The 27,054-nt window shown below is 42.1% G+C and overlaps 1 protein-coding gene and 1 long non-coding RNA gene across 4 annotated transcripts in view; one reads left to right on the forward strand and one right to left on the reverse strand.

Annotated features, from left to right (window-relative positions):
* Window positions 1-160: 160 nt before the first annotated feature.
* On the reverse strand, window positions 161-2,947 carry LOC128340329 (uncharacterized). The gene is made up of 2 exons (XR_008313602.1): window positions 2,664-2,947; window positions 161-1,001 (listed from the first exon to the last, which is right to left on the reverse strand). It is a non-coding gene; the product is annotated as an uncharacterized LOC128340329 (long non-coding RNA).
* The window catches only part of TRMT11 (tRNA methyltransferase 11 homolog), a 36,514-nt gene continuing 12,342 nt past the window's right edge, over window positions 2,883-27,054 (forward strand). The window contains exons 1-11 of one of the 3 annotated variants that reach the window (XM_053285286.1): window positions 2,883-3,033; window positions 4,676-4,741; window positions 7,651-7,724; window positions 11,284-11,365; window positions 11,465-11,557; window positions 13,410-13,544; window positions 19,334-19,490; window positions 21,650-21,730; window positions 22,724-22,888; window positions 25,575-25,647; window positions 26,635-26,766. In XM_053285286.1, the coding sequence (XP_053141261.1) occupies window positions 2,959-3,033; window positions 4,676-4,741; window positions 7,651-7,724; window positions 11,284-11,365; window positions 11,465-11,557; window positions 13,410-13,544; window positions 19,334-19,490; window positions 21,650-21,730; window positions 22,724-22,888; window positions 25,575-25,647; window positions 26,635-26,766 (1,133 nt within the window). In that variant the 5' untranslated portion in view covers window positions 2,883-2,958. Of the gene's footprint in view, window positions 3,034-4,675; window positions 4,742-7,650; window positions 7,725-9,466; window positions 9,497-11,283; window positions 11,366-11,464; window positions 11,558-13,409; window positions 13,545-19,333; window positions 19,491-21,649; window positions 21,731-22,723; window positions 22,889-25,574; window positions 25,648-26,634; window positions 26,767-27,054 lie in introns of those variants that run through there. The other 2 variants (XM_053285301.1, XM_053285291.1) reach the window with 2 other exon arrangements.

The following is a 27,054-nucleotide window of genomic DNA, read 5'->3' on the forward strand; positions in this document are numbered from 1 at the left end:
TTGCATTAGCTTACTTTATTTCCAGGCGTATTTTAACCTTCTAATGAAGATTGCAGCAGACGTTAAAGTTTTAAAAATGCATCTCTCCCTTTAAAGTATCGATGTTTCAGAAACTAGTAAAGCATTAGTTTAATAGGGGCTACTTAAGTATGCTAATAAGTTATTTCAATTTCAACGATCTTTTATTAATGACTTAATATCCATTTCCAACACCATATAGCCACTTCTTATTCCACCCATTCATGCTTCAAATCAAGTTTTTTTAAATCTTATTCGTAACATAGAAGTAGGCTAGAATTCATGAATGAAATTACTCATTCAGTCACTGGACAACTCATGAGCAGAAGCATGCACTCAGTCAAGTATTACATTTGTTTAACAGGTTTCCACACAAGAGCATTTTCTTTGGTGTCCTGGCCAATTAGCACTGTTGACAAGTAAGGCTTTTAAGGTGTTCTCAGAGCATGCAATAATATCCAGTTATCTTAGTCAAGTAAGGTAATAACCACATGATCATCTTTTCCTTGCCAAAGCATCTCACCTTCAAAATCAACCAGGCCATGTTTCCTTGCTCTCAGGAGGACACCCACTACCTTATTAGATATAGTCACATATCTGTCAAAGAGCTGTTTGAATGTAATCCTCACATGCCCATCTTGCCCCCTCTGTCCACTACTCTTTATGACAAAACATAGTTCTTCTACTTCTTTGCTCATGTTTATATGAGCATCTTTCCCTCTCTGTTCTGTTTTGGAGCCTTCAGGGGGCTTCCCATAAGTGGGATCTCCTCTCTCAATATGTGGAGTTATGGGCTTGTCATTGCTGAATGGATTCAGTCTCTGATAATGAGCATGATCCTCTGACCAGTTCTGCCAGCCTCTTGTCAGTTCTCCCACAGCACCAACTTGGGCTCTGACAACTTTGGTACTCTGTACTCTATTTCCCTCCATGTTCAAGCAACTTCGTGGGACATAAGACTGAACAGGGTCCTGCAATCACAGCTGTGGAGACAAAAATAGGTATGTGATGTTAAAAAAACAAGCTAGCACATCACATATCTAGGCAACAGCTAGAGCTCTTGTAATAGAACAGCACAAATATATCCAGAGGAACAGCTATATTAGGCTCTTGCAACAATAAGCCTGCTCATGACACAAATTCGTTAGGTCATGAAGACTGTCACAAATACTGGTATTTTGTTCCTAGCAGAACTCCTTCCTACGATGCAGAAGGTATTGCACCATGTTTTTACATCTTTCCTTGTACATCTGAACAGAAAATTCAGCAAGCTTGTGACTTACATTTTGTGTAAGAGCTGATAGCCTTAGCCTTACTTTAATAGGTGAAGAAAATGAGTCCTATTGAATTCAGTGATTTTTGCTCCCAAATCAGTGTGCATAGGGTGCACTGAATCCTAAGCATATTTATTCAGAAGCAAATCCCACTATTCAATGGTGCTTACATACAGGCAAGTGTATAGAACTATTTTCTGAAATTTTAGATAAACTAATACATTGTTTGGTCTTATATTAGATGCCTTTGGGGAAATAGACTGTGAAGTATGTACTTACTTTTGAGGAGCACTTCTTTTCATCATCAAGTGCAACTTGCCTTCTCTGAAACATACTACCATTTACAATGCTTGCTGATTTGTGCGATATCAGCAAGCATCTTGCTTGATAGAAGGCAGAGTAAACCAATCAGAGTACAGTCACCCACTAATTCTTACAAGAGGGCGGGATTTGTCCCACAGCTGTGTTTTCTTAAGGTGGAGAGCATGTATGGGATTCTCTTTGTAATTGGTGGAAAGCGGAATGCATCATCACTCTATGGTTACACAGCAGCAGAGAACAGCTCGACAAATAATTGCGAGTACAATCTAGAATAGTCTACTTTAACATGGAGCACAAGAAATAGTTATGTGCTTTGACAGCACTTGTAGCCCATCGTAAAGTTGTTCCTCTACTACTGGAGAAAGTGATGGTGTATGTGGGAACTACTTGAGTTATACATTGTTCAGAAAGTTCCTGCTACGTATGTCTGAACAAGTTCACTAAGTAGGAAGTTCATCATCAGAGATCTGTCAAGTTGTTACTTGTGCAACACAAGGCTAAACGTGTTCACTAGGGATTAAGCCTCACTTAGTTTAATGGGGCTAACTCTGTCCGATGCAGAGAACTGCAGCCTTAGTCTGCAATCCCATTCACACTTACCTGGAAGTAAGTCCACAGAATACAATGGGACTTGTGCTCCGAGAATAATTGGATAGGATTGAGCTATTAGTAATGTTGTGTCACTGCTAACCGCTATATTAAACTTTCAAATCAGACTTTCAAAACCATTTGTCCGTTGTATATTTAGATAATTCTCTCTAGCAAGCACCATTTACACCCCGCCCCTCAAACGGCTGCAGTGCTGCATTACAGAATATAAATACTGTAATAACTGCAGCTGATAAAACATTAAGTCAGTCCAACTCCTAAACGCGCATAGATGGGTCTTTAGCTTTATTTCTACACTCCACTTCTAATCCATATGCTTCAAAATATTTCCCATTACGCTGCATAGGGTTTATTATGACTGCACAGGAGCGGGATAACAACTAATTCCTCTTCCCCACGGGTCGGAATACTACTGTAAAAATGATACATTATAATTCTCACCTTAGTCTTTGTACAACCAAGAGTCGCTTTTTTAAGGAAAAAAAAGCCTACAATTGCTGCACTAACATCTCTCTTTATGATACCTCCTTCCTACAGAGACAAAAAAAATGCCCTTGCAATACTCTGCCCTTTCCTCCTTTTATCTTGCCACTGCCGCCTCCTTTCTCATCTCATCATTTCCTCCTCGCCTAGCACGAGCTCCCGCCTCTCCGCAGCGACCATTCATTCGTAGTGTTGCTCCTCCCCCCATGGGCTGCGCGCGCATGCGGGTCTCTGTAGAAAAGCAACCGAGGCGATGGCGTTGTCCAGCGTGAGCGCTATGCGCTACTTGCTGCTGCTAGCGCAGGAGAACTTGGAATTCCGGCTACCGGTGAGTCTGAAGGGCGGGAGCCGATTTCCAATGGCGTTTCCTTCACATAGGCAGCAGAGCATTTGCCGCTCAGAAAGTCCAGCAGCTGGTTCAGCCTCAACGTTAATGTCTGCACTCCCCGGCACAAAATCCCCCTTGCAACAATTATTGTTTCCATATCCTGAGCAGTAAGGCTGTCAGAAAGCTCAGGCTTACGTACATTGCTGCTAGGGCTATTGCTAGGTGTATACTGGTAATGAAAGAGCAATACTTCTTCTGTCATCGTCAGTGAACATAAACCATTGAGGGTTCCAAATCATTATTTACACCCAAATGGCACTGCAGAAATGCACCTTATCCTTTAGTCTAGGGGTTTCCAACTTTGGATCCTCGCATGTTATTGGTCTACAACTCCAGTCATCCCCAGCCACTGTGGCAATTGTGGAATTGTAGTCCAACAACAACACTGTCATCCAACAACATCTGGGGACCCAAGTTTCGAAACCCCTGGATTTGCCTATTCAGGGATAGCTAGGGGAGAGCCACCTTAAATGGTGCAGTAGGGGAATGCTTGACTAACAAGCAGAAGGTTACCGGTTTGAATCCCCACTGGTACTATATAGGGCAGCAGCGATATAGGAAGATGCTGAAAGGCATTAACTCCTCCTGTGCGAGAGGAGGCAATGGACCCCTCTGCCAGGAGTCAACGGTAAACCCCTCCGAAACCGGAGTTGAAATCGACTTGATGGCACACTTTACCTTTACCTAGTGGAGAGGGGGCCCATGTTTGCCTCTCTTCCTATTGGCCCCTCAGAGGCCAATAAAAAAGGGAGGAGCTGGGGGGCCCCTGGTTCTTTGAACCCATCTGCTCAATTATAGCTACATCCCTGAGCCTGTTAATGGTATCTTCCCCATCGTGCTAATTGGGTGCTAATGAAATGTGTAGTTTAGCCCCGTGGTATGTGATACAATAGTATGATGGCTCTAGATATTGATCAAGCTGCCCATTTCTGAGAGAACGAAGATCAGATATCTTGGAGGAGAAAAGCCCATAGAGTGTTCTGACTTCTGCAAACAACTGAAGTACCAGATTGAGGATACTAGTTGTATTGTGTGCAATGCTTTGGATCATGCATGTGTGGAAGGCACTTTCAGAAGGCATTGGATTTTCACTGATCCTTCCCTTCCTGCTGCAGCCCCATGCCATATGCCAGCTTGGCCTGTAAGGTGTGGTTCCCCCCTCAGCCCTCACAGCCCTACTGGAATGAATCCTCAGGAGTGGGTTTTTGTAGGACATAGGAACTGCAGAAGAGAGGGAAGTTGCATTTCTTGAGTGGAGCACTGCTCATAAATATTAGGATCCAAGCAGATGTGTTTAAAATAAGTGCCTAATGTGGATATGGGCTTCAGAGACTCTCTTACACTCTGCAGCTCCCTCTGGTGAGTAACCATAATGGAAGACTCAAAGTTTCTGTGTCAATATTTTATGGAGTGGCCATAATTATTGTTTACTTGAATTAACCCGATTTTTGTATGTGGAGGTCTTTGTCAACAAAATGTGTTCCAAATATAATACCTCCTAGATTTAGTATTTAAAGGTGTTAATTTTTGGACACACATCTTAGGTATTTAAATATATTTGTTCTGCGTGGTCTCCTTTTAGGAAATAAAATCACTGGTGTCTCTCAATGGTGGACGATTCAGCAGCCAACAGGAACTGAGGCTAAACGTAAGTAGTGAGCTTAGCACAAAATCTTCCACTACTGTAAGGTTTACCTAGATGGTTTCATGAAATATGGACACACCTTAACTCTTGTTTGTATTGTCATATAAATACTTTAAATGAAAGCACAGCATGCAGAAATGTTATTCCAACAATGTATGTAGAGAAAGAGGCTATTCTCACAACCAGGAACTGGGCTAAGGGAGCCCAGCCCAGCCACGCAGCTCCCGGGAGTAAACCTCCGTAAATGCCCCCACCCTTAAACAAGGTTAGACCCTGTTTACCTGATTGTGATTCACCACAGCGCGACTCCGTGCTGTGATGACTCACGAGGAGACCCCCAACTGGGGGGCAAAAACAAGCCCCCCCCCGATGAGGGTCTCCCTAGAATGCCCTGCGCACGTGGTGGGGCATGCTGGGACTTCCAGGGGCCAGGCAGCCCCCAATCCCTGCCATCCCTACCAGCTCCACGATGGAGCCGGTAATCATATGGGCAGCCCATCCGGCCGCCCAGGGCTAGACGGATGCTCATGCGCGGGGAGAGCGGACTCGACCCGCTGTCCCTGCCAAACCCTCCTTGGCTCTCCACACTGCTCATGTGGAGAGCCTCACATTGATACAAGCATTTAATATTTGGGTTTAAAGTCACTGACGTACAATAATTTGAAAAATGGAATGCAGCAACACAACAAAGATGTTTCCGCATATTTACAGGTATGCTGAAAAATGACCCAGATTTATTTCCCAGTCAGTGAGCAGCATTCAGACTAAGTTAATCATGACACAGTACCTGTGAAACGGTCAGTTAGTCATGACTTCCTTCTCGCTGATTTCAGTGGTGCTTGGCCATGACTTGACTGGTCTGGAATTCTGCTCACTGTTTTGCTGTCATAGAACTCCGCTCAACTTGGATTCTGTTGGTGAATGGCTGAACAGACATGAATGAATAGCATGTCACCTCTTTTCATTGACCACCTGTTTGTTTTATGACCTTGAGAAAGGAGTTGGGGTTCAGAAAGAGCTCCATCCAGTTCTGTATGCAGAGTCACTACCTTGATCAGGGAAGCACCATACATCCTGTTCTCATCCCACTAGCTTGTGCTAGACAAGACCGAAAGGATTTACTTTGCACTTGCAGCCCTATCCTGTGCATGGTTGCTGGGAAGTATATCCCATTGAGTTCAAGGATAAAGCCTTAACTGGGTGAATACATTGTGGGGATGGGCTTCCCACTTGTAGAAAAACTCCTCTCCTCTGAACCTGCTGTGCATATCACTCCTCTCCTCTGAACCTGCTGTGCATATCACTATAGCTATTATGCGTACACAGGAGCCCTACAGTAGTATCCTTTCCCTGAGGATCCCCTACCCTTTTGGGGTGGGGGATATATTTTGGAGGGCATCAGGAACATAGAAATCTGCCATATACTAAGTCAGACCATTGGTCTATCTAGCTCAGTATTGTCTTCACAGACTGGCAGAGGCTTCTCCAAGGTTGCAGGCAGGAATCTCTCTCAGCCCTATCTTGGAGAAGCCAGGGAGGGAACTTGAAACCTTCTGCTCTTCCCAGAGCGGCTTCATCCCCTGAGGGGAATATCTTACAGTGCTCACACATCAAGTCTCCCATTCATATGCAACCAGGGCAGACCCTGCTTAGCTATGGGGACAAGTCATGCTTGCTACCACAAGACCAGCTCTCCTCTCCATAGAGGGAAATGTCAAAAGATCATTATGCACATGAAACATTCTAACATGAGGGCAGCATGAGTCTGGATGTTGCCCCTTGGAATTTACCTATGTGTCTGCTTCCAACATTTTTAGAAAGGTTCCTCCTTACCTTCCCATTATTTCCATCCTTTTTACTGTGACCCTAAAATGCATAGTACCATCTGCTGGAAAACATTTTTTTAAATTAGCCAAACCATGAGTAGACATGGCTGCATTATACAACAAACAGTAGATAGTTCACAGAATGAGACTCAGTCCCATTCCATTGTGTGTAATGTGCCCCAACTTTAGCTTTTGCCATGGATGCTTACTAGGGCTTCATTGCTGCTTACCTGTTCCTGTTCTGCTTCACATAATATAAGGGCTCTGCTTCTTTCTGGGAGCTTTTTGCAAATTTAATTCTTCTTCTTTAAAAGAATCTCTAAATGAATTAGTTTATTTTTGGAGTTTACTAAATAGTTTTTATTAGACCATCTGCGTAAATGAGAAATGATACAGGAACTGTAGATTTACGATTTGGCATCCAGCCCACAGTTGCTTGGTTTCAAAGTACATTCTAATTTCAGTTTGTGCATCAAGGGATTTGTTCACACACCATATGTCTTCTAGAGGAGCTACTACCCTTATTACCTTTATTGTTTTCCCACTCCTTTTGCTGGGTAGAGCATACGTCTTTCGGTGTTTGCAAAGGAACATTTTCCCTGTCTCTTCTCTTGCTAAGTTCTGCCAGTGTATCTTGTGGTAAAGTCTGGGTAGAATTATCCCTTGAAGAGTCACAGAATTCTAGTATGCTTTTGTTGTAGGAAAAAAGAGGTTTTTCATTGAGCAAGGGCTAGAATTCAGCCTAGGGTCACCTTCTGCAGTACGTCCTCTGTGATTCAGGCTTGAGGTGATCAGCGAAACTCAACCACCAATAGTAGAAACATGAACAAGAGAGAACTCCCGTGGGAGAACATGGAATTACGAGGTCTCGCAGTGCAATCACAACAATCCAAGCCTGTCCTCACAACTGAAATTACAGACAAACATACTAAGCTATCAGTGTTGCCCTTTTCCATACACCTGCCTCTCACTGGACTTTATTCTTATACTATGTTTGCCTTCCTCTTATGCTTTAGTGCACTGTAACAGATGTTTTTCACTATGCCTTATATTGGAATAACCCCCCCCCCTTTTTAATTTTTTCAGTCTCCATTTTGGATTCTTAGTATGCCTTCAGAAGAGATGGCTAGAGGACTTATGAAGCGGACAGTGTGTGCAAAGTAAGGGTTGTGCTTGTAGAAAATAGGAAGTCCCATTTCTGCCTTTGCACTAAGCTTCTGTCTAAGTTTATCCATGTTCTTTTTCTCGAGGCATGGCCCTTTTACTCTCTGGGCTGAATCCACACTGGCTACTGGTGCTACTGTTCCAGAGCTTATGCAAAGTCCCTTTGCTTCATGAAGAGTTGTGCAAAGGGTTTTTCAGAGGTGTGGTCACTCCTGGATCTTTGCAATACATCCTAAAGGCTTTGCTAATGCCAGCAAAGCCTTGTACTATCCCTTCAGCCCTGGCACAAAAGTTTCCTGTTGGTTTTAGTGGGAAATGCTAGCCCCCATAGCATACAATTGAGATTATTATGCTGCTGCAATGACCACTTTCCAAAGGCTAAAGATGCATGGTAGATTTGTTTGGTTCAATGGCTCTACTTTGTTCAGTCTTGCTCCCTGGTGATGTTTTCAGTGTCTTTGAATATCGTGTTAAGTGGATCATCCATGCAAGGAAATCCTAGTCTTAACTTTTAGTTTCCAAGCTTCTGGTACAAGCCCCTAGCACAAGTACTGCTGAATGGATATGGGTTGCTTAGCATCAATACTTCTACCATAGTTACTTGTATGGAAGTCTCACTTAAATATTGTTTTTGCAACACTTTTCTTAAATGTTTCTATAAAGAAATACATGTTGTTATAACAATTTATAATGCTAATACCTTATCTTAAATTGCACAGAATATATTAATATAGGAATACGTCTTAACATTTGCTTGGTCACAGAAGTGAAGAGATGGCTCCAACATTGTTCTGATCAAATCATCCTTCTTATTGTCCCAGCTATGTTAAGATGAAAGGCTTTCACGTCCCTATCCCCTACCAAAAAAATCTCAAAGCAGCAATAATTATTGCATAATTTTACACTGAGAGGCTATTCACACGCACGTGCAAAACCGGGCTAGGGGAGCCCTGCCTGATTTTGCACACGCACGTGAACCACCAGGATCAGGCTTCATCCTGGTGGCTACACGGTCACAAACTCGCCTAAGAGGCTTCCCTCTAAAATGAGATTAAGGGAGTGAGGCTCCCTTAACTTCATTTTTAGCCTACTTTCCATTTGGCTTATGAGATCACCCGGCATTCCGTGTGTCCTTGTGTGTGTCCGCCCATCAACTTCACAATGCCTGGACCAATATGAACTAAATCGGGTACAGTTGTAGGGACACATAGGGACACATCAAGGGCATAGTTTGTGATGATGTCATCCATTCCAATTCAATATGGCAAATGCATAAAACTTGAGGCGCAAGTGGGCTAACTTGTGAACTGACTTGACTGATTTGAACCAAATTTGCTACAGCTATAGGGACACATAGGGATGTTCCATAGTTTGTGATGATGTAATTCACCCCAATTTAAAATGGCGGACGCATGAACGTTTGAGGCGCAAGTGGGCTTACTTGACTGTCTAACCAATTTGAACCAAATTAGATACAGTTGTAGTGAGCGACACACAAGGACATCTCAATGGTGTAGTTTGTGATGATGTCATCCACCCTAGTTCAAGATGGTGGACACATAAACATTTGAAGCACAAGTGGGCTAACTTGTGGACTGCCTAACTGATTTGAACCAAATTTGCTACAGCTGTAGGGACACATAGGGACATCTCAGCCGCATAGTTCGTGATGATGTCATCCATCCCAATTCAAGATGGCGGACATGTAAACTTTTGAGGCGCAAGTGGGCTAACTCGTGGACTGTCTAACTGATTTGAACTAAATAAGGTACAGTTGTTGTGGGTGACACACAGGGTCACCTAAATGGTATAGTTTGTGATGATGTCATCCACCCTGTTCAAGATGGCAGACACATAAATCTTTGAGGTGCAAGTGGGCTAACTTGTGAACCACTTAACCCATTTGAACCAACTTTGTTACAGCTGTAGGGACACATAGGCATGCTCCAATGGTGTAGTTTGTGATGCTGTGATACACCATGATCCTGAGATCACGCAGATGCATGAAAATTTGAGGCGCAAGTACACTGCCTAACCAATTTGAATCAAATGTGGTACAGTTGTAGTGAGTGACGCACATGGACACCTCAGTGGCATATTTTGTGATGACATCATCCACCTCAGTTCAAGATGGTGGATGCATAAACATTTGAGGCACAAGTGGGCTAGCTTGTGAACCACCTAACTGATTTGAACCAAATTTGCTACAGCTGTATGGATACATAGGGATGCTCCAGTGGTGTAGTTTGTGATGATGTCATCCACTCTGATCCAAGATGGCAGACGTGTGAACTTTTGAGGCACAAGTGCACTAACTTGAGAACTGTCTGTCTGATTTGAACAAAATTTAGTACAGTTGTAGTGAGTGACACATAGGGACACCTCAGTGGTGTAGTTTGTAATGATTTCATCCACCCCAATCCAAGATGGTGGACGTGTGAACATTTGAGGCCCAAGAGATTTAACTTGTGGACCTCGATTTGAATCAAATTTAGTCCAGCTGTAGAGATAGTGAAGGGAAAGTAAGCGGATTAGTTCTACATGAACAACTTGTTTTGATAGTGTGTCAGCTGTGGGTGGCACACTGGGAGGGATCTCAATAATACACCATGCACTCATGCGGAGCATTATTGGAGCTCCAGGGGCCTGGGCGACACGTGGCATTTTGTCCCAGCACCCAGACTCCTGGAGCTGCAGAGGGAGCTGCTGCTCATCTGGGCAGGCTATCTGCCCACCCAGGGAAGGAGAGGAGATCGTCTGTGAGGAAGGTAGGTTAAACCCACCTTCCGCACAGACCGCCCCAGAGCTCATCTCACTGATTATGAGAAGAGCTCCTGAGTGTTTCAGTTAAGGTATTTGTTTCAGGGATGTAAATTATTTTACTATCTCTGGAACAAATACCATAACTGAAACACTCAGTGTAAAATTATGTAATAATTATTCCCTTTTTGTAAATATAACTTTGGCTAATGTTGGTAACTGTTGCTAACAGTGCACTAGCCTTCTGAATATATGAAGCTGCCTTAAATGGAGTAATGACCATTGGTCCATCTAATACATATCCCTTACTCTGATAGTGGCTCTCCAAGGTCTGAGGCCTTGTTACCAGCCCCTCTCTTCTCTCCCATCCCTCTTACTTGAAATGCTTCTGACTGACAGCATCAGGGGTTGAACTTGGGATCTTCTGTCTGTAAAGCATGTAGTCTATCACTGAACTATTCTCTAGTGCAGGGATTCTCAGTATTGGGTCCCCAGATGTTACTGGACTTCAACTCCCATAATCCCCAGCCCCAGTGGCCTTTGGTTGGGGATTATGGGAGTTGAAGTCCAATAACCTCTGGGGACCCAGCATTGAGAATCCCTGCTCTAGTGCATGTAGTCACTGACTATATCTTCACTAAGTGTATAATGAAAATAAATATATAAATTCCACATTGAAATTGTTCATTTTAAAACAGTTTGAATCTGAAGATTTCCAACTGAACTAGGAAAGAAATTTAGGGATTCTTTTTTCCCCCTTGCTTAATGGAACCCTAACAATTATGACGCTTTCAGGTCTATATTTGAACTATGGGGTCATGGAAAATCTGCACAAGAGCTGTACTCTTCACTGAAGACCTACCCAGAGGAGAAAATGGTTTGTATAAGAGAAGTTGTTTGTTTTGCAGCTTGTTCCAAAGTTGAGCCCAAGAGGTTTCCACTATCTCCTAATCAAATCTTTATTGCTTTATTTTAGGCCCCCTATCTAAAGCCAGGCTTGACGTATAAAATAAAGGTTCATGCTTTTAACACAACACTAACACAAGAAGAGAAGATTCAAAGGATAGATGTAAGTAGACTTCCATATTTAAAAATAATTTCTCCAATTTGTGTTCCGTTTTGCAGAATAAATATTGTAACACAAGGTTGGGCACACATCATGTTCTTGCAGAATTGAATCTGGAGTTAGTTACTTATCAACTGGACAAGTTTCCATCTGTCTTTATGCTGTTGTAGATGTAGGCTGCAGTTACCCTTGGCATAAAATGAGAGGTGCTCTGCAACTGCCTGTAAGTCAGCTCTATGCCCTCTTAATTCTTCATTCTGATCCAAATGTGTAGGCAAGTTGTGATGAGAAAATATCCCTCTTCAGATGTTGTTTCTTCTATCAGTGCTCACACTTATAGCTCCAAAAGTGGGTAGGAAGTCCCACCCCAGAGCTGTCCCTCACTACCTCCTGCTGGGCACTCACAGTCTGTCAAGGGAAGTGCAGTAAACGTGATAGCCGGTGCTTCCATGAGCTGCAACGTGGATCATCCTGGATCGCTCACAGGAGCGACGGCCACCATGGTTACTTCCTCTTTAGACAGACAGCTGCATAACCATTAGTGCCTGACAGGAGGCAGTGAGTGACAGCTTTGGGGTGGGACTTCATACTTGCTTTTGGAGCTATAAGCATGAGCTCCGATAGAAGAAACAATGTCCGAAGAGGGCTAATATTACACAGTACATCCTCAAAGATGGCTGACATCCTGACTGAAATGGATTCCAGGCCTGGCTCAAACTCAAATGCATTCCAGCCCTGGATCAAACTAAGCCCTTCTTGGCTGCTTTGGTATATTCACATTTACTTCTAACCACTGTGTGCGTACCTGCACATAGATTTTGCTTGGCATAGAATTCAGATGCTGGTGTACACAGCTTGGACTAGATGACAGTGGTTGCCAAGAGTCCCCTCTCTAAGGCAGCTAATCCCTTCTTTTGAGGATCGGAATTTAGCCACAATCACCCTTTCCCTTCAACTTGTAGGCTAGATTTTGGCAATGCTGTTTATGTGGTGCTGCCTTAGAACATAGTGTGGAAACCTGAGCCAGAGAAGAATGCTGTGGCCTAGATGTTATCAGGTAGAGAGATTCAGTCGTTATGTTGAATCTCCCTATTTAGATGTTGCATCTGTATGCAGATGTCTGTACACAGGTACGTGTTTTTGTGTGAATGACTGTAGCTGCATTCATTTGAAAAAGTGAACCTGGGACAGGTCTCTCAAGTGCATGGTACAGATAGGAAGTATACTGCTGTACACGTGTTCAACATAGCATGTGACTGTTATGCTCCAAACTGCTCATGTTTGGAGCAGCTGTTCTGACTACATATATGCATCCAGGCCAAATTGAAGGTTCTAAGGATTGCATAGCTTGGACTCAATGTATTATCCCATGTTAAACTCTCAGGGAGCTATTGCTTGTTCCATGTCCCAACAGAAATTAGACCTGTTAGAATTCTAGGTAATGGTGCCTGTGTTATGGAATAGGCTCAGCAGGGAAGCCCATTAGCGCTCTTCATTCCACGCCCCCACCCCACACACCCATTAATACTTTTTTGCTCACCATGGCTTTTTAGTTAAGTATGTACAGTAGAAGGCTTCCTTCTTGGCTTGCACCTATGTATATGTTGTATGGTTTGATATTATTGGACTTTAAAGTTTTGTGTTCAGTGTGTACACACCTTATGTAACATTTTGGAAAGGCACCATATAAATGATGTTAAATATATAAAATCATAATCCTTGAATATTGTTTAGAAGGTATTCTGATTGACTATTTAGCACCCATTTTCTATATTTTTCTATATATTTTTCTATTTATTTATTTATTTATTTTTCCATATGTTGTTTCTTCTCCCTCTCCCCACTCCTTATATAGTCCCTAGCATTTTTACCATTTAAAGGAAAAGTTAATTTAAAGAAACCAGATCACATATTTTGGTTTCTGGAAGATTATGGAATGGATCCGAACAATGTTCCAGAACAGCCTCTTGATATATATTTTGGAAGATGGGTGAGTAGTTGCATACCTTCATATCTAAATATCCTTTTCAGTATTTTTCATGTTATTAGTTTAGTTTAGTTTAGTTTAGTTTAGTTTAGTTTAGTTTAATTATATACTGTCCTTCCAGAAATGGCTCAGGGCGATTTACATCAAAATAAAAACAATTAAAATCAAAACTAAAACAATTAAATAGTTAAAATCTTTTAAACAATAAAATCATTAACATCAAAATCATTTAAACCAACATTAAAAAAATTAAAACCATAAATCTAATTAAAAGCTTGATGACTGTTTGATGACTGAGGGTAACGTGGCAGTGGGAGATATCATTTCTTAATATATTTTATTGATCACTCTTTTAACATAAGAACAGCCCTGCTGGATCAGGCCCAAGGCCTATGCTGTTTCACACAGTGGCCCACCAGATGCCTCTGGGAAGCCCACAGACAAGACATGAGGGCATGCCCTCTCTCTTGCTGTTGATCCACTGCAACTGGTATTTAAAGGCATATTGCCTCTGAAGCTAGAGGTGGCCTATAGCCAACAGACAGACAGTCCATTGATAGACTTGAGCTTCATGAATTTTTCTAAGCCCATTTTAAAGCTGTCCAAGTTACTGTCCATCACCACATCCTGTGGCAGATAATTCCATAGATTAATTATGCGCTCTGTGAAAAAGTATTTCCTTTTGTTGGTGCTAAATTTCCCGATCTTCACTGACATGGAATGACCCCTGGTTCTAGTGATGTGAGAGGAGGAGGAAAAGTTATCTCTGTCCACACTCTCTGCTCCAGTCATAATTTTGTACATCTCTATCAGATTCCCAGTAGTCACCTCTTATCCAAACTAAAAAGCCCCAGATGCTTTATCCTTGCCTCATAAGGAAGGTGCTCCAGGCCCCTGATCCTTTTGGTTGCCCTCTTCTGCACCTTTTCCAGTTCTACAATGTTTTTCTTAAAATATGGTGACTAGAACTACATGCAGTACTCATAATGTGGCCACATCATAGATTTGTATAAGAGCATTATAATACGAGCATTTTTATTTTCATTTCCCTTCCTGATTATCCCTAGCATGGAATTTGCCTTTTTCACAGCTGTCACACACTGAGTCGACACTTTCAACGAGCTGTCCACCACGACCCCAAGATCTCTCTCCTGGTCAGTCACTGACAGCTCAGACCCCATCAATGTATATGTGAAGTTGGGGTTTTTTGCTCCAGTATACATCACTACACATGCTTACATTGAACTGCATTTGCCATTTTGTTGCCAACTCACCCAGTTAGGAGAGATCCTTTTGGCTCTCCTCACAATTTGTTTTGGATTTCACTACCCTAAATAGTTTGGTGTCATCTCTGTTTCCTATCCTTCAACCAGTTACAAGTCCACTTATCCCATGACTGCTAAGTTTACTCAGTAGCCTTTGGTGGGGACCTTTGTCAAAAGCTTTTTGAAAGTCCAAGTATACTATGTCAACTGGATGACCTATATCCACATGCCTGTCAGGAGACTCTCAAATAACTCCAAAAGGTTAATGAGGCAAGACTTGCCCTTGCAGAAGCCATGCTGGTTCTCCTTCAGCAAAGCCTATTCTTATATGTTTAACAATTTTATCCTAAACACGCTTTCCATCAATTTGTCTGGAACAGATGTTAAGCTAACCGACCTGTAGTTTCCCGGATCCCCCGGATCCCTTTTTGAAAATGGGAGTTACATTAGCTACTTTCGAATCCTCTGGTACAGACAAGTTACATATTTTTTTGCTAGGATATCAGCAATTTCACATTTGAGTTCCTTCAGAACTCTTGTTTGGATGTCAGCTGGCCCTGGCAATTTATTTTTTAGTTTTTCAAGACAGTTTAGAACATCTTCCCTTCTCACCTCAAATTGGCCCAGTTCTTCATCCTCCAAGCCCGAGAACCTCAGTTCTGGAGTGGGTATATGGCCAGTATCCTCCACTATGAAGACAGATGCAAAGAACTCATTTAGCTTCTCTGCTATCTTCTTATTCTCCTTAATAATCCCTTTCACGCCCTCATCATCCAACCACCTCCCTGGCAGGTTTTCTGCTTCTGATATTTTTGTTATTCCCCTTACTTCTAGCTATATGCTCTTCAACTTCCCTTTTTGCATCCCTTATTGTCTCCTTCCATTTCTTTTGCCAGAATTATGTTCCTTTCTGTTCTCTTTATTTGGGCAGGACTTCCATTTTCTGAAGGAAGTCTTCTTTCCTTTTATAGCTTCCCTGACTCTATTTGTTAGCCATGTTGGTGTCCTCCTGAACTTGGTGGTACCTTTCCTCCTCCTTGGTATACGTCCCAACTGAACTTCTAGTACTGTAGTTTTAAATAAGTTCCATGCTTTCTGGAGTTTGACCCTCCTGACTTTCCCTTTCAGCTTTTTACCTGTTCCCTCATTTTTGAGAAGTTTCCTCTGCTGAAGTCCATCACATCTGTGTTGGACTTGCTTGGCAATGCACTACTCACATATAAGCTGAATTGGATCACACTATGGCTCTGTTCCCCAATGGTTCTACAACTCTGATATCTCGCACCAGGTTCTGGGCACCATTCAGGATTAAGTCCAAGGTTGTCGTCTCTGTGGTTGGTTCCATGACCAGCTGTTCCAGGGCACAGTCATTTAACATATCTAGAAATTTGGCTTCTCTGTCAATATGCACACATGAATTTGCCCAGCCTATTTGAGGGTAATTGAAGTCACTCATTATTACAGCTCTGTCTCTCTTTGACACCTCTCTGATTTGCTTCTCCAACTCTAGGTCACTCTCAGTGTTTTGATCCGGAGGGTGATAGAACTTCCCTAGTAACACACTTTCTTTCAGTCCTCGTATTGTCACCCATAATGATTCTGTGGAGGGCTCCACTCCTCCTAGGCTTTCAGCTTGTTGGATTCTGTCCCTTCTTTAATATACAGTGCTACTCCATTTCCCATCCACGTCTCCCTGTCTTCCTGTAGAGTTTGTATTCAGGAATAACAGTGGCCCTCTGGTTCTCACTGTTCCACCAGGTTTTCATTATGCCCACTATATGTATGTTTTCATTAGCAGCCAAGTATTTCAGCTCACCCATCTTGACTCGGATGCTTCTGGCATTGTTATATAAACACCTATACGCTGAGTCTCTTACCTGACGTTGGTATGACGCTGGCATGTCCCTTACTGTCGTTTGTCCTTTTTGACCAGCTGTCATGTGTTTCCGTCTGCTCTACTGGTTCTGCTCTGTTCCCTGCTGATTTATCTGAAATGCTTGCACCCTCACACCTTACAAGATTTTGCTTGCTGAACCAGATACCACCCAGTTCCTGTCAGCAATTCCCCAGGTGCCATTTTAAAAACTTCTCTGCAATATTTTTTTTATTTTAAGTGCCAGCAGTCTGGTTCCATTGAGGTTCAAGTGGAGCCTGTCCCTTTTGTACAGGCTTTGCTTGCCCCAAAATGTACCCCAGTGCCTAACAAATCTAAACCCCTCCTCCCGGCACCCCCGTCTCATCCACGTGTTGATTCCCCTCAGCTCCCCCTGTCTTGCTGGCCCTGCATGTGGAACAGGTAGCACTTCAGAGAACGCTATCCTGGGGGCCCTGGACTTCAATATACTACCTAGCAGCCTAAATTCTAGGACCTCCCAGCTGCAGTTCCCAAAATCGTTGGTGCCGACATGCACAACTACAGCTGACTCCTCCCCAGCACTGCCTAACAGCACGTCTAGGTGATCTGTGAGGTCTGCAACCTTTGCACCAGGCAGGCAAGTTAATGTGCAGTCGACACGCTGGTCACAGTGGTGAAGTGGTTAGAGTATTGGACAAGCATCGGGGAGACTCCAGTTCAAATCCCCACTCAGCCATGAAACTCACTGGGTTATTCTGGGCCAATCACTTATCTCACAGGGTGGTTGTGAGGATAGACGAACTCATGTATACTGCTCTGGTCTCCTTGGAGGAAAAGTAGGATATAAATGTAAAAATAAAGAAATCTCTCTATGCCCTAATGATCGAATCACCCACTACAAGGAGGCCCTCACCCCCTATAGGAGTATCCTCTGTGTGAGAGGATTTGGTCACACCACCCAAGGAAGGAGTCCCTTCTAAAGGAGCTTTCCTCTCTTCCTCAAACTGATGTCCTCCTTCCCTGGGACCTTCCTGCTGCATGACAGCATAGGAGCTGTCAGCCTGGGAGTGGGATGTCTCTATCACATCCTTGACAATCTCATCCACATACTTCTCTGCCTCCCTGAGCTTCTCCAGTTCAGCCACCTTAGCTCTGAGGGAACGAACGTCTTCCCTGAGAGCTGGGAGCTCTTTGCACCAAGCGCATACTCATGACTTCTCATTGGTTGAGAGAAATGGTTCTGTATCTGTATGCAAAATCCTGTTCACAAAGCTTCCCTGGTCTGAGCCTTGTCTTCTCAAGAGCTGCTTCCAAACTGAGCCACCTCAGAAATGTGGCCCCTCCCACAAGCTGTGTGACTCACCTGCATCTAATCGCCACCCACTGTCTCTCTAGGCACAACTGAAAATGAAACTGCCCTGTCAAAAACAAACCCCTAGCCAGCCAGAAATCAAACCTTAGAAAAGACTAGCCCTAACTAACATACCTAGTCTTTCCCCACCTTGTTTTCTTGTTGATTTATTTATTTGCTTGCTTGCTGTCATTTTTAGGAAAGAAAAAAAGTCTGCTGCCTTATCCTACATTTCAGGTTTATTCTACATTTCTGTAGATCCAATCCTCTCTTCCTGTTTCTAGCACAAAGCTATTATATAGCAAAGGTGGTACTAACTGAGGTGGGCAGAAGCAATGGACCTCCTAATCATATTCTTGCAAAACATGTTAAAGTAGATGCAGTTTGGTCGGATGCTGTAAGACACCTTCTTATGCTCTTAAGCAAGAGTTCATGCTCTGGATCACTTAACACAGATCAGTTATGCCCTAACTATTTAAAAAAAAAATCATAAATAGCATTCTTTGTAAATGTTAGACTTCTTGATTGACAGTGAGTGTTATAGTAAAAAATTTAAAAAGCCAAAATAAATACAAGATTGAAGTCAGCCACTCCTGCATTGCAGAATACTTTGGTCTAGAAATCATTTTAGAGTGCTGCTTATTTTAAATGCTCAGTATTTTGACCTGTCATACCTCGTTCTCTTTCGAATAAAAATGTGTTGAAGCACAATTAGCTTAGTATTGTTACAAGTTTTCATTCTGGTTATTGTGCATGACTTCTCACTATGATTTTGCCCTAAGCCAATGCCTAGTCAGAGTGCCTGGGATCTAACAAAGGAATGTTAATGACTGAGAGAAAGACCAAACCATGTTTTTAAAGTGAGGTAATGTTTGAGAGATGACTTTGGAATATTCTGGAATGTGGAGGGGGAAAGGTGACTCATTCCCATCCAGCAGAAAATGTGTATGGTTAGCGTAAAGAAATGGCAGACAAGCAGTTTCTGAGGGAGACAGAATGGAAAGGCTGAGAAAGACAAATCTGAAAGCTGATGGAAGGCATCTTAGCAGGCATCTTTCTCTCTGGGAATATGATGTAATCTGTTTGTGACTTGTAGGGGTGCACTGCTGTTCAATACCACCTAATATTCAACTTGTGTGTTTGCAAATAAACCATGTTCTGTATTACAAAGACATTGAAGCTTCCAGTGACCACTCTCCAAAGGAAGCAAAAACCGAGGTAGTACTTTCCCCAATGGAACTCCTCATTGCTCTGTTTTATAGTGCTTCGTAACTAAAATAAGTTACTCTTGTTCTGTGACCTCTCCCAATATATTCCACAGATTGCCAATGGACAAAGGGACCTTATTGAGTCTTACAGTGTAAAAAGGAGACATTTTATTGGCAACACAAGTATGGATGCCTGCTTGGCTTTTATCATGGCAAACCACGGGAGAGTAAAACCAAATGATATTGTGTTTGATCCATTTGTGGGAACAGGTACCTTTTTTTCCTTTCAGAGTAAAGATGGAAAAAAAAGTGTTCATCTTGTTTTTCTGTGTTTCATGTTACTCCATGAAATGTGTATCTGTTCAGCTGTCTTGCCAGATTCTCATTCTGTCTTTACTGGTAGTGTTCACCAACCTATTAAAAAAGCCTAAACAAAACCTAGAAGTTGCTTTTGTTACAATTTCACCCATATTTTACATGTCCAAATGTGATTCATACAAAGTTCCTAATTGTCAAAGTTGATTATACCTTGTTTCTTGGTACTGGTATTTAATGGACCTGCTTATCAGAGCTTCTGATAAACAGAATGTTTTGATTGCTCCACAAGGCCATTTTGTTGAATGTAGTTTTAAATGTTCTTGTGGTTGTTAACCCTCCACTTTGCCCTGTCTTGACTGTAGTCCATCCTTCAAACTATAGTCCACTTTATCTGTGATAACACTGGTCTCTACAATTAGAAGTGATGTGCCTTAATAACAAATACATCTTAAACTGCTTGGCCATTTGCAACTACCAAGAAACTTTCAGCTTTTCCTCATTTAGTTTCTGTGACAGTTCAGGTGCTGAGAGGAAAATGGAAGCTTTTCCGTCTGCACACTCTGGAGAATGAAGTACTGTAGAACTATAGCAACTGCTTCAGTCTTGATGTCATTTCTAAATTTTAAATTATTTTATGAATTATAGTCCACAATTTCCCCCTATTGTCTTTTTCAAAATGGGGTGGGGAGTGGGTCAACAGCCAGAAGAACATTTAGAAATGGCTTTGCAAGCATGGTTATGCTAGAAAAACCAAATAGACAGGATTAGGTTATCAAACAAAAGAATGATGCTTTTGTGTGTTCCTAAATTGTTCACTGGTGGTGGGAATTAAACGCGTTCTCAAAACTCCATTTACCTTGTAAACAAAGGTAGAGTACTTGGAAGGATGATTTAGAAAAAGGCAAAGTTCCAGTGTACAAAACTCAGCATATATTTTTCCTTCTGTGTACATTTTGAGATATGCCAGTAGAGGGAGCTTTTACCCCATTTACGTGAGCAGTAGTAATATTTCAACAATACTTCACTCTGCTGCTTAAGTTGGTGAAAGTTAGAAGTGGTCCACCTTGTCTGAATTATTCCCTAAGAGTGTGTGAGTGAGAGTGTGTGTGTGGGGGGGGGGGTGTTTTCAGTTCTGTCTTGTTGTATAGGATTTTTGTTTCCCCACCTCTCCTTGGTGGGAGAGCCTCCTGTAGTGATATTTGTAATGGGTGTAAACTTTAAAAGAGATGGAGCTCTCTCTTAAGAGCTCTGTAGGGAAAGCTCTGGGAAGGGCTACACTTCCCAGCTCTCTGCATACTTTCCAAGATGGTGCAGGGGCTCAAGAAGGCTCAGTTTGCCTTGGCACTGGACAAAGTGCAGCACTGCACAATGAGAATGGCTGCCTCCGAATGGTACCGTGGAGACCGTGCAGAGTATTCGGCTTTGGCTGAAGCTTCACACGGGCCCAATAAACACGTAGATGGGCCGCTGCACTTGGGGTTGATGGGGGCTGCCACTGCCCCCCAGGCTTACAATGAAGAACTCGGCTATATTAGTTTGTTCCTCAAAGAATAGCTCACAGTTTCTGAGGGTTTATAGCATTTAACGTTTAGACGGCAGGCAAGCACAGCCTGTGCAGTAGAGGGGCATGTGGCCAGGTCTACCAGCTCTACCCCACCAATCTTCCTACTAATGTAAATCTGAATGTGCTAATACTGCCTCTCCTAAAGTGTCTTGTCACTGTTTTGTGCCAGCTTTCCTCATCTTAAAATGATTTTTCATGAAAAAGAGAACATGTCGAAGACACTATAGTGGGGGACGAAAAAGGTTTTGTGAATGTTTGACATATCTTGACACAATTAATCGCTAGCAAATAGAAATAGAAAGGGGAAATGGCTGCCCTGATGGCATTTTCCCCCTTTATCCAGACTGGCACACATCTATGTTTTTCAGTATTCAGATCTCTGCTCTGGTTTTTTTTCTTTAGTATGTATGTATGCGTGTGTGTGTATGAGAAAGAAAGCCCCTTTGTTTCACCAGTGTAGTGTATATGTATCAAATGCTTCTTGTTGTTGTATTCCCAAATAGTTGCAGCCAGCCTGTATGATTTGTACCCTTTCTTTGCCTCGCAGGTGGGCTTCTTATAGCTTCAGCGCACTTTGGAGCATATGTATTTGGGACAGATATAGATTATAGCACAGTACATGGACTGGGTAAGTTCTTTTCAGTACTGAACAGTGAACATGTGATTATTTAGAATATAATAGCTATTGTATTGTGTACTGAAGCAGCCAAGAAAATAGTCAGAAGTCATCTTCTCCATGTTTGGCCAGAGCCAGGACTCTCCAGCCTTGCCACAGATCTCCCTGCACTATCCTAGCCACTGAGCCATAAGTAACCAGCAGACTCAATGCAGAGGAGAAACAGCAGAGCAGGACTATTCCAGATGACTCAGTTGAGAACCACTATTTTTTTGAATCAAAAGTGAACCTTTTTTTGGAGTTTCAGTAAACTATTTACACATACATTTAAGGTGAAATTGTGAATCTGCGTCAGACATCACACTAGGCCTGCCTAAGTTATTGAGCAGCCCTGAAATCGTTTGATTTGGCAACCCCTTTTAATCATTTTTAGAGAACTGGGTGTGGGGTTGTTTTTTTTTTAAGCCTGCTGCATTGGCAGTACCAAAATACAATCCAGAGAAAATTAGGTGTGTCTGAGAACCTATTTATGGCTACTACTACTCCCACCAGGACATGCGGAAAAACACATAAACATCAGATGTATGTAGAATTCACACAAAACACCAGATGGAGGATGAGCAAGTTCCCTCTTCACACACTTCCTGTGCACCATGCAATGATGAAACATGAGTCACGCTTCCTTCTGTCACTGCTTTAAGTTCAAAGCAACCCTGAGTATAACTGCAGCTGTAATTTTTTAATTGGATCTGATTGAAACAAAGAATACTGAAAGTACTTCTTTCCCCCCACAACTTTAAGTATCGTGTATTAATTATAGACAGTGTCGGGTTATTGGTGTTCAAGGGATATGCTTGTATAATTTAAAAAGCTGTACTTGTGTGACTTAAAATAGCTGCATTTGCCAGGGATTGTTTATATAAGAGGGATCTAAAATGAATAATACTGAATGAGCACGCATAAGGCATGCAATTGATTTGGTCTTCTATACTCATCCCAACCAAGGCAAAGCTAGCAGGAAGAACCAAAAGTGGAGAGGACCTGATGAAAATATCAGAGCTAATCTTCGCCAGTATGGTTTAGAGAAGTACTACCTTGATGTATTAGTTTCTGACGCATCAAAACCCGTATGGAGGAAAGGGGTGCAGCTTGATGCAATAATCACAGACCGTAAGTTGATGCGTAACCTAAAATATGTATTGTTCATAAATGCCGTCTGTAATGAGGGCAGTAATGGAAACATTTACAAGCTTGTCATAGAGTGCACATTAGAGCAAGGACATCTAGGCGGGGAAATGTGCTGACGTTGCGAGGACTAGCTGGCTAGCAGGCCCACGGTCCATGCTGTCATAGCTTTTATTGATGTAAAATCTCATCTTGCAGAGGGCAGTTGCCAGTAACTTGAGACTACTAGTGGCATAAATAATGTTTTAGTGTGAGTCAGCATATTTCAGTCTTCCCCTAACTGCACCTGCAGCCCTAATGGATATAAATGTGGTCCTAGTTATCTTCCTCGTGTATCTGATGTTGTCATTCAGAATCTCCATTCTGAGGATGACAGGCATGGTAAGTGTCTTCATTAAGGAGCATGGTGGTCTACATTTCAGCCACCTCTGTAAGTACACAGTAGATCTAAATTCTTAATGAGCTATAACGAGCCACTTAATTAATTATTTGTTTCTTTTGAGAATGTGCATTCTTTCGAGTTGGTATTTTGTTGCCTCCTACACCTTTTTGGAAACTTTCTTCATTTTTCTGGGATGATGCCATATGCATTTGGAAGACAGGTCTGAAACATTTTAAAACCAGTTTTGAAACTCATAGAGGCTATTCTCACAACCGCTGGAAAGCGGGCTAAGGGAGCCCAGCCTGCTGTCCAGCGGTCGTAAGAACTACTGGGCTCGCAGGCGAGCCTGGTGGTTCAGTGGTGGCTAGTCTGCCTAAATGCCGCTCCCCTAAAATGAGGTTAGTAGAGCAAGTGCTTCGCTCCCCCTGTTTTGGTGATTGTGTGCCACCGTGGCGACACACGAATAGACCCCCGACCAGGATGCTACAACAAGCCTCCCAGTGTCGGGGTCCGCCCAGAATGCCCTGCGCACTTGTGTGAGGCATGCTGGGACTTCCAGGGGCCGGGCAGCCCCCAATCCCCGCCATCCCAACCAGCTCCGTGACTGAGTCGGTAATCGTGTGGGTGGTCGATCCAGCCACCCAGGGAGGGTGGAGTGCTCATGTGTGGGGAGAGCAGGCCAAGCTCACTCTCCCCACCAAACTCTCCTCAGCTCTCCACACGGCTCCACAACTGCTTTCACAGTTGAAACGCGTAGTGATCCTGCTTTTGCTTACTGGAACACTTCCCAATTGAAAATACTTGGGCCTTTAATTTGAACACATTAACACAAGAGCCAACATGATGTTGATCTAGGACTAGGAAGGCCATTGTTAAAATCCCCATTCAGCCATGAAACTTACGGGGTGATTGTGGGCCAGTCACTTATATCTCAGCCCAACCTACTTCACTGGGTTTTTGTGAAGATAACCATGTAACCTCTGGGCTCCTTGGAGCTTATTATATAAATAAAATTAATAAATTTTCCTCCAAGGAAGAGCCAAATATAAACGTATAAATAAATAAAATTAAGTTGCAGGTGCAGTATTAAAGATTTTAAAGGTTCTGTCTCTTTTCAGTAGACACTATTTATCCATGTATAGAACATCTAGAAAATGAATACGATAAATATTTATATACCGCTTTTCAACAAAAGCTCCCAAAGCAGTTTGCATAGAAATAAACAAAATGGAAGAATTCCATCTCATATTGGTCATTCCCTGGACTTGATGTACCACTCTGTATGCAAGTAAGGTTTGCATACAAAGGCTTAATTTGCTTATGTACAAACAGCCTTATGTTTGCTGCAGATGTTTATTGAGATTTCTTACAAAACTCTTACAAAGCAGCAGAATCCAACCTTTGATATCTTTCCTTTGACTCCGCAGCAGTTATGAAAGTATGGTTCTATTATATAGTTATGGTTATATAGTATATGTTATCTTATATACTTATGGTATTGGTCATAGTGAGGAGCATCCAAACTAACACTGTCCTTGTGTTAGAATGTTGCCTGTATTGATTTTCCCCATAACCCCCCTGCCCTCTGCTGCCCCTGATATATATCCTTGAAGATAGATTTTTTTGGCAGGCAGGGGGCATTGGAGGAAGCAGAGGGAAGCGAGGAATGGAAGAAATTCTTTAATTTGGGCACCATTCTAACTTGAGGGCAGTGTTAGTCTGGATGCTGCTCAGCAATTTTTGTGAGGGAGAGTGAGGTTTTTGAAAACCAAGGCAGTTACATTGTAACTGGTGGAGGGTCTATTTACTTGACTGGCTGGTTCTACTTTTGGTTTCTACAGGCAGTAGTTTTGACAAAGCTTAATCATTCCGATTCATTCATTCATTCATCTATCTATCACATTTTAATACCGCCCAAAATTTGAGTTCTCTGGGCGGTTTACAAGACAATAAAAACCAATAAAAAGATTAAAATTTAAAATTCTAAAACTATTAAAACACAATTAAAACACACTTTTATGGCATCCAAAAATGGCATCCAAAAACCGTGCAATCAAATGAAAGTTTGCACGGAAATAAGTTTGATGAAACTGATACGGGAGAAAGTTTTCAGTTATGTCTTTATGGGTACAACATGGTGAACAATAATTAACTGGCATATAAAGTTTGTAAGATCTCTCATATATAATCCAACAAAAAATAATCCTGTCAGCCTTCTGCTATACATTTAATGAGACTGCTTGAGGAGGGAATACATGAATAACTACCTAATGTATTGGTTCTGTGTAGCTCCATATGGCATACGAGAAGCCACCAGAAGAACTGGCTCACAGAAGGAAATGGCAAAAGTGACTGCAAGAGGGTAGGTAAGCCTTGGTTGAGAAAGCAGATGTCTGAATGGAAAGCCAGCTGTGGTTTAGAAGCATTTTTGCATTTGTTAAACATTCTAGCCTTCTGCCAAACCAATGACAAATCTGACAGGGCTGTTTTTAATTATATACCGTATGTGTAGCAACCACTTTGTCAGTGCATCATGCTTTTTTCACAGTGTCTGGGATTAGGACGTTGACTACTATGTGGCTCTCAAATGGGAAATAGCGGGCCAGTAATTTTAGTATCAGATTCTTTCACCTGGTGTGCATTTTGATGTTATGACATGTAGTGGGTAGAGAACTGTAGTGGGTAGGAAAGGGCATGGAGCAAAGTTAGTTGGACACTTTCTTTTAAATCTTTGCATCATACAGCAGCATTGTGATATTTGGCTTTGAGAATTTGGAATTAAAATTATCATGTTCTGAGGACAATGTCTGCTGCCAGATTTTGATAAGGCCCAGTTCTATATTGGACATAAAAGTCTGCATTCCAGTATGGTTGGGAGTTGCTTTACATCTTTGACAGTAAAAAATTAGAACTTGCACAAATTGGTATTATGTTGTCATTTCTCTACATAAGCCAATGTATAATACCCTTTTTAAATTAGAAGACCAGTTTTCAAAATGCACAGACCCCTTCCTCACCTAGATATAACCAGACTGAATCGCTTACTTTTTATTTTTCCAGATCCTTTCTTGTTTTTATATGCAGTAACAACTGTCTGTTCTATCAATTTCTGCATTTCTGATGAAGCTTTTATCCCTCTGTTGCCAGCATTAGACTTCCTGGCATTCATTTTCCTACACAAATAGGTATGACTCAGGAATATTTAAGTGTTCTTCTGGGTGGAAAGAAAAATGTAGCAAACTAATAATGAACACTATTTTCTCCCTAGTGTGAAATCAGTACATCTTGTTTAAGTAAATACAAATAATATTGTTGCCATTACCAACTAATTTTTTAAAATGTTCCTTAGCACAGAAAACCACATCTCAATTTCTTCAAATTATCATCTGAGTGACATCCTTTTTGACCTGTTAACATTTGCGGCTGAATACCTAGTGGTTGGAGGAAGGCTGGTCTACTGGCTTCCTGTGTACAAACCAGAGTATGTATGCATTTTAAAATGTGAATGTCTTGAGTGTGAGGAATGTGGAGTACAACAACTGCAGCCTTCTGGGGATGAAGGTTTAGGAGAACTTGCCTCAATCTAGTAGAGCAGTAGTCCACAAATTTTAGTATAGGGAGAGAGAACAGCATGAAATCTTTAAAATAACTTTGAATGCCAGAAGTCCAGTCTTAAGTATGCTTACGTGGAGGTAGGTTCCAATGGAATCCATTAGCCTTATTTGTGCTTAATTTGTGATTGTGGGAATATAAGTGCTAAAAAATGGCA

Source organism: Hemicordylus capensis, chromosome 1 (genome assembly GCF_027244095.1).
Source record: "Hemicordylus capensis ecotype Gifberg chromosome 1, rHemCap1.1.pri, whole genome shotgun sequence".
In the NCBI taxonomy this organism is placed as follows: Eukaryota; Metazoa; Chordata; class Lepidosauria; order Squamata; family Cordylidae; genus Hemicordylus; species Hemicordylus capensis.